Here is a 7,382-nt window from a genome sequence, read left to right on the forward strand (position 1 = left end):
GTCTTAGTCATGATACTTATACCCTGGGTTTCATGCTTTTCCGGTGACAGTTTGCATGCCTATACTCGGGCCTTTTAGACATTTCCTGTAACATAGTCTAAATACCTACATACAGTATCTTAAGGACTTTGGTCCTATAATCGACGAACAACTCAATCCTAACTTATGTCCAAGGTTTCATGGGTCCCTTACAACATAGTCTTAGTCATGATACTTACACCCTGGGTTTCATGCTTTCCCGGTGACAATTTGCATGCCTATACTCAGGCCTTTTAGACATTTCCTGTAACATAGTCTAAATACCTACATACAGGACTTTATGTGTTCCCTCCAATATAGTCTGCGCTAGAGCGATGATACTTGCATCTATGATTTCATGCATTTCCTGTGATACAGTCTGCACATATATGTTTAGGGTTTCATGTGTTTTTTATGAAATAGTTTGAATAACTACCCCAACGTTTCATGGGTTTCCTGTGACATAGTGTGAGTTGTGGGATCACGTTGCACCATTTATTGGGAGGCCTTTAACACATGAGGATTGAGTGGTACCTAGTTGTCTTAATATCCTTGTAAGCTTAGGGCATGAGTTATGCATTCTTGGCAGGGTCCTTATTCTCAAAGCGTGTCATTATAGGTTCATAAGTTTTTGAGTTCTAACTCTAAGAATTTCTTAATACTTGAGAGTTTGATGTTTATTTATGGCTTAGTTAACGGTTATACATGGTAAAACTATATATTATAAATGATATATAATGTACATCGTCATAAATAGTAAATACCTATGTATAGTAAAATACTATATCCGGTTAATATTCTCCTTGAAAATGTAAATACCTTTTTTGTATTCTCTTTGAAAATGTACTTTTAAGTCATCAATACAAACCTTTAGTTAATATTCTCCTTGCATTTTCTCTATTTCTCTATCATATTCTTTGTGTTCATCTAGATCGAGTGTGTGCGTTATCGAGCGATCCTAACAACCAAAGCATAAATTAGCATGTAAACCCTAACCCGAGTCATAAACATACCATCATATCAATAAGCATCTTGTATAATGCCACTTGGTGTTCATAAGAACCATGAAATGTTATACACGTGCCATTGAAGGTAGTTTCGTCCTATTTCTCTATATCTTGGTTTATACCACAAACTCACTTAAATGCCTTTAAAATCTCGTTTGCTATGAATCAAGATATCTCAATCATACAATATTAATGTTACATTAAAAGAATCAAGCTTCATTTATTCTTAGATTATTACAAATTTATGATGATAATTAAAAACTAGAACTACAGTGTAACTTATTATGGTCATAAAATATGAAGATTACGAACTTTTGAAATGCATCATGATGCTTCCGAGTTTGAGGTGTGTCATAGAATCAATTGAAAGGTCAAAATTTTGCATTGAAATGAGAGAACTACAAAACAAGGCTTTAGTATCATCAGTCTACTTTGGTTAATTCCCATCCTTTGCTTTAGCCACTCACAACGTTTGATCATAATACCAATCTCCCAAGTTTAACATCATCTTTGTGAGATAGCAACCAGCTTCTAAGCTTAAACAGATGCTTGGGGTGCCTTCCCTTCAACTCATGATATCAAAACTTTGGTACATTTATAGGAAGTAAACAACAAATGGACCCTAAATAAAACGCCCGTTCGAGTAACCAAATTTACGAACATCCCTTCGGTTAACCATACCAACCAGAGGCCACTGGCAGAACACCAGTCTTGTTTTGCTATATGTTAATGAAACTCGGTAGGAATTGAAATATTTACATTTGCTTGCTAGAAGTGGCTTGAGGCTGTTGAGCTAAGAGCAAATACGACGCTTCATGCCTAGGCTACACGGTTAACCCACCTACTCTACCATTCTCGGTCGCTGCCCGAACGCTGCTTCATTGGCATATATGGAGTTTCTTGGTCTTGTGGTTCAGTCTAGAAGGATATTTAATCACGGAGAATACTCGGCCATCAGTAAACTGGTAGCCATGAAAACAATGTAGAGCACAACAAGGCAGAATCCCCAAAACCGGGGCACCCGAAATCTGCACCAAATAACTACAAGCAGGGAACCCATCAAGCTGAAAAGTAGGAATACGAACGCAATCACTATTCCGATATGGAATTGAAGCTGATAGGCCTCTGGATAATTGTTAGCTGTTTGTATAACCAATGCTGTTCCGAGCCCGACAAGCATGTTAAACATCGGTCCTGCAAAGCATCCAGCCATAGCCAGCAAAGGCTGGCCTGCTTTTGCAAGAGCAACATCAGCCACAAGATCCCCAACCGAGTTTCCCCAGGCAAGCACAGTAAGCCCAAGTAGAGCTGCTGGGAGTTTGAGAAGCACTCCAAGAGCTGCAAGACAGTTCAGAAGTTCACCAGCGGTGGTCGAAATCCAAAATACACTCATAACAAATGCTGCAAGCACAACAGGGACTTTCTCAGTTTTCGGGGGCTCGGTTTCTGTGACGAAGTGCAGAATTGCGAGAGAGGAGCTTGCTAAGAGTACTACGAACCAAAGAGGTAAATGCGTATTCGGTAAGAGGAAAGCAATGGGATGGTTAAAAGACATGAATGAGTTACAGGCATACAGAAGAGCAATGGGACACAGAGAAATATTGGCTGAGGTAAAGAATCTGCTCCATTCAGAAGGTGCGGGTTGGGGAATGGTGAGCTTCAGAAGAAACACGACCGGAGCCTCCCATGCTTTCGGGATCTAAACATTTAACGAAAAGACGAGAAATATTAGTAGTCACGGAAACTTCTCGTTCATATAAAAAAAACAGCAAATACCACCCGAAAGGGATCGGCCAAGCCGATCGATAAGCATTTGAAGAACGAAGAAAATAAAGAACCGAACGTTGAAGCTATAAGTAACACCTTCACCACTTCAAACATTCCAAAGAAAATCAAGAACCAAGCACCAACCAACAATATAACTACCAAAACTAACCGCAAGGTAGTTTGTTGCAACAAACATCAGAAAACGTCTCGATCAAATCGATAGAATCCAATATATCTCCCGACCTTCGAGCCATCTTATGAAGCAACAAAATTTAATTTAAAGCAATAAATTTCTATTTGTATTGGTTTTTAGTATCAATAACATTTCAAATGTAAGAGAACAAAAAGAAAATGACAACGTGGAGCGATACTCGAAGACAATTCATGAAGTTTGCACCAGAAGATAACTTTTAGGTCTCTTTTACAACGGATTTCGGATCAAATTTTCATTTTGAATCAACCTGCAGTTTCATTTTAGCAGTCTACAATATCCTTTTCTAACAAATTAAAAACATACGGGTTAATTGATAAACCTTCATCGATATCACATAATCGAAGAGCGGGCACAAAAAATAATACAAGTCTCAACCAATGGGAGAACAACACAAAGAATCAGAATGAGAAAAATTATAGTAAAGAGCCTCCGACTATTGAGAATCTTTTCAAACTCTAGGGAATCTAGGTACAACCTAATCATGTACGACTAAGATCATGCCTCAACTATTGACAATTATGAAAAAAAACATTACAAAAGCCTCTCTGCTCTCGCCTGCGTCTCCATCCCTTCCCTTCTTTACCTAGCCTTCAACCAAATCCTTTACTTCGGTTTCTTCTTTGAATCTCTCTTTTAGCTTTCATCCAGTTATTCATCATTAGTGTCTTCTTCTAAGATAAGTATTTTCCTTTGAGGGTTCCTTTGGGACTTTGTAGTAAGATCGAACGCAGTGATGGTATTGCCAATAAACCCTTATTTGTAAGTGTTAATGGGGAAGAATGGTTACATATAAGCCTATCATTTGTCTTATTCTTGTAAGAAAGGAGGCCTTTTCTTCTTTCCATCCATGTTTTAACGAAAATTCTTTGAACTCTCATTCAAATGAAGAAAGATGTACATGGCTTTTAGCATACTTCAACCATAATGCCCCTTCACTTATCTTATCCCTCATCAATCATCTTGTCTTTACTCCGTTGGCTCCGGATTTAGATTTAACAAGAGAATTTATTCACTCGACAAAGGACCCTACACCTCATGGTGGCGTCTTTGAGGTTGATTCCGAGGTAAGTTTGAGTAGTGTGGAATCAGTCGATCAACCAGTTGATTTCGGTATGGAGGTTGATGTTCATGAAGATTCTTTTTCTAAAGCTTTTGACTTACTATTTTGGGATTGTGACAAGAAGAATCCACCTCCCTTAGATTTAGAAGTATGAACTTAAATAGAGGCGTGAAAGTGCACTAATAATTTGACTAATCTTCGCCTCCCACGATCAATCAAAACCTTTAAACAAACTTTCCATGTAACGAGTAACATGAATGAACTTAAATAGAGTTGTTCAAATAACCAGATCATCTGAACCTCCTCCCAAGTCCCATAATCAATGAAAATCTTTAAAAAGATTGACCATGTAATCAGCTCTATGAATGAACTTAGATCGAGGCATCAAAGCGCACTAATAATTTGACTAATCATGGCCTCCCACGATCAATCAAATTCTTTAAACAAATTTTCCATGTAACTAGTTCCATGAATGAACTTAAATAGAGTTGTTCAGATAACCAGATCATCTGAGCCTCCTCCCTAGTTCCATAATCAATGAAAATCTTTAAAAAGATCGACTATGTAATCATTTTTACGAATGAACTTAGATCGAGGCATCAAAGTGCACTAATAATTTGACTAATCTTGACCCCCCGACGATCAATCAAAATATTTAAACAAACTTTCCATGTCGAGTAACATGAATGAACTTAAATAGAGTTGTTTAGATAACCAGATCATTTGAACCTCCTCCCAAGTCCCATAATCAATGAAAATCTTTAAAAAGATTGACCATGTAATCAGCTCTACGAATGAACTTAAATCGAGACATCAAAGCACACCGATCCCAAACCTCCTTCTATGTTCTATCACAACCAATAAACAAACAATGTAATCCGTTCTATGCATGAACTTAAATAGAACTGAACTCAAACCTCCTCCCACATAATTTTTTTAAAGTATTACAAAAATTTGACTAATCAATCTAATACTAAACATATTAACCACCTAACAAGTTCTATGAAAGAGATAGAAAAGAAGTCTTCAAACTGTTAGATGAATACGACTCTCTACAATGGTATGATATTGTCCACTTTAAGCATAAGCTCTCATGGGTTTGCTTTTGGCTTCTCTAAAAGGCCTCACTCCAATAGAGAGAGTATTCTTTGATTATAAACTCATGATCATTTCCTAAATTAGCCGATGTGGGACTTTCATCATCCAACACCTCCCCTTAATCGAGGCTCGACTCCTTTTTCTTTTGGAGTCCTTTGTTCGACATTTGAGGATTTACCAATCTATTGGCACGACTAAGTTTAGGGCATGGCTCTGATACCATGTTAGATGAACACGACTCTCCACAATGGTATGATATTGTCCACTTTGAGCCTAAGCTTTCATAGCTTTGCTTTGAGCTTTCCCAAAAGGCCTCATTCCAATGGAGAGAGTATTCTTTGATTATAAACCCATGATCATTTCTTAAACTAGCCAATGTGGAACTTTCATCTTCCAACATAAACAACCCGTCCATGATTCATTTTGAATTACTAAAACACAATAAACTATCTAAGAACGCATAATAGCAAAATTGATGGTTCCATGATTAATCAAATCAAGTTCAAATATAGAAAATAATCACAAGTGCACCTCAAATTAGAATCTGGTCAAAGAAACATACCATTCGAAGAGCTTCCCATAAGCCAGAATTGGTTTTTCCTTCATCTACATGTCTGTAGCCTTCTCCCATCTCACAGTCTTGAGGCAACTCACCCTCAGCTTCTCTAGCCACTCCCATATCAGCCCCACTCTTAGCTTTCCCATTCCCCAAATCCATCCAAAACACCAGCCCAACAAAGAACAGATAGAATCCAACAAACCCAACAGCTTGCCACAGGAAAATCTCTGCACTAAGATACACATAGAACAAGAACAACGCTGCGGTCAAATAAAACAACACATCCCTCACAAACTGTGCCGGATTCACCGAAAACGGAGCAGCATAAATGGCCACAAATCCAACCACAAAAGCCGAAACAAACGTGCCGGCAGAGAGAATTGCACCGAATCCAGTTCGATAATGCCCACCACGAACCGCCGCAACAGATGCAAACACATCAGGAGCGCCATTTCCCAAAGCCAAGAGCGTCACAGCAGCCATACTCGGAGACAAATTGAGGTGAAAAGCGAGCTTGGAAGTGACAATGGAAAAGTGATCCTGAGCGGTTTTGATGAGGATGTAGAAGTAGAGGAGAAGAATGAGAATAAGAAACGGGACAGAGAGAAATGGGTTTCGATCGAAGGAGCAGAAATGGAAATACAAGTAGTTAACGAGGCCATCGAAGTGAGATTCACGAGAGGAACAATATGGGATCGAAGATGCATTGGAATTGGAGTCGCCGGCAGCGATTAAGGACCTTCTGGACGAGGATTCCGGCGAGTGATTTGGAGTGAAGAGGAGGAAGAAGATGAAAACAGAGAGAATGGTGAGAGAGAGAGCAGAGGATTTGAGAAAGGAGAGGGAAATTGCCATGCCATTACCAAGAACAGATCAAAGCATCTCTCGGAGACTGAATCTGGGAAACAGAATTTGGGGGAGAGTAAAATTAATGGATCGATTGAAGAACATTTCGAAAGATGGGTAGAAATTATGGATCAATTGAAGAGCTTAGTGGGTTCCTGACGCTGAAAAACGGAATCGAAACTGAGAACGCGGCGTCGGTGAGGAAAGGATTCCGATTCTCGAACGCGTTTTTGGAAGAGTGAGTGAACCAATTGTGATGACACCCAAATTAAAAATAAAAAAAAATAAAAAAAACATTTAAATGTTGGATTTAATTATGACGTCAAATTCTGTTTTTAATATTTTAAAAAATAGTATGCATATTACATTAATAATTAAATTTTCATAAAATTCAAATATAATTATTCACGAGTTACATCAGTTATAAATGTTAAATATTCTTAATCTTCATAATAATATAAATAAACACAGTTGGATTGTAACCCTATTTTCAAAATGGTCAGATTAGTTGGGTTCTCGAGTATATGAACATTATTAGAAAATAAGTCGATGAAAAACATAATCAAAACTAAGAACACGACATCAGTGAGGAAAGGATTCCGATTCTCGAACGCTTTTCCAAACCAATTGTGATGACACCCAAATTAAAAATAAAAAAAAAAACATTTAAATGTTTGGTTGGAAAAATCTTTTGAATCAGCTCGAAATTTCAGGTTGGTTGAGCTGGATTAGATTATGTCAGTCAAATTGTTATGTTTCTAATATTTTAAAAAAATAGTACTTATTTATTATAATACGTATTACATTAATAAT

At 37.7% G+C, this 7,382-nt stretch overlaps 1 protein-coding gene across 1 annotated transcript; it reads right to left on the minus strand.

The window, feature by feature from the left end:
* Positions 1 to 1,381: 1,381 nt before the first annotated feature.
* On the minus strand, positions 1,382 to 6,819 carry LOC111467864 (cation/calcium exchanger 5). Its single transcript, XM_023112938.1, has 2 exons — positions 5,727 to 6,819; positions 1,382 to 2,724 (listed from the first exon to the last, which is right to left on the minus strand). Exons 1-2 carry the CDS (start codon positions 6,576 to 6,578, stop codon positions 1,960 to 1,962), a joined length of 1,617 nt encoding a protein of 538 aa, XP_022968706.1. The 5' UTR covers positions 6,579 to 6,819; the 3' UTR covers positions 1,382 to 1,959.
* Positions 6,820 to 7,382: the final 563 nt, after the last annotated feature.

The sequence above is a fragment of the Cucurbita maxima genome, unplaced genomic scaffold, assembly GCF_002738345.1.
Source record: "Cucurbita maxima cultivar Rimu unplaced genomic scaffold, Cmax_1.0 Cma_Scf00035, whole genome shotgun sequence".
Classification (NCBI taxonomy): Eukaryota; Viridiplantae; Streptophyta; class Magnoliopsida; order Cucurbitales; family Cucurbitaceae; genus Cucurbita; species Cucurbita maxima.

What these genes read in the sequence shown, in the direction of transcription:
- LOC111467864 (XM_023112938.1), bottom strand. Translation starts at nt 6,578, where the DNA reads ATGGCAATTTCCCTCTCCTTTCTCAAATCCTCTGCTCTCTCTCTCACC. An exon ending in TATGGGAAGCTCTTCGAATG is followed by an intron (nt 2,725 to 5,726) that starts GTATGTTTCTTT and finishes TTAAATGTTTAG; the next exon opens with ATCCCGAAAGCATGGGAGGC.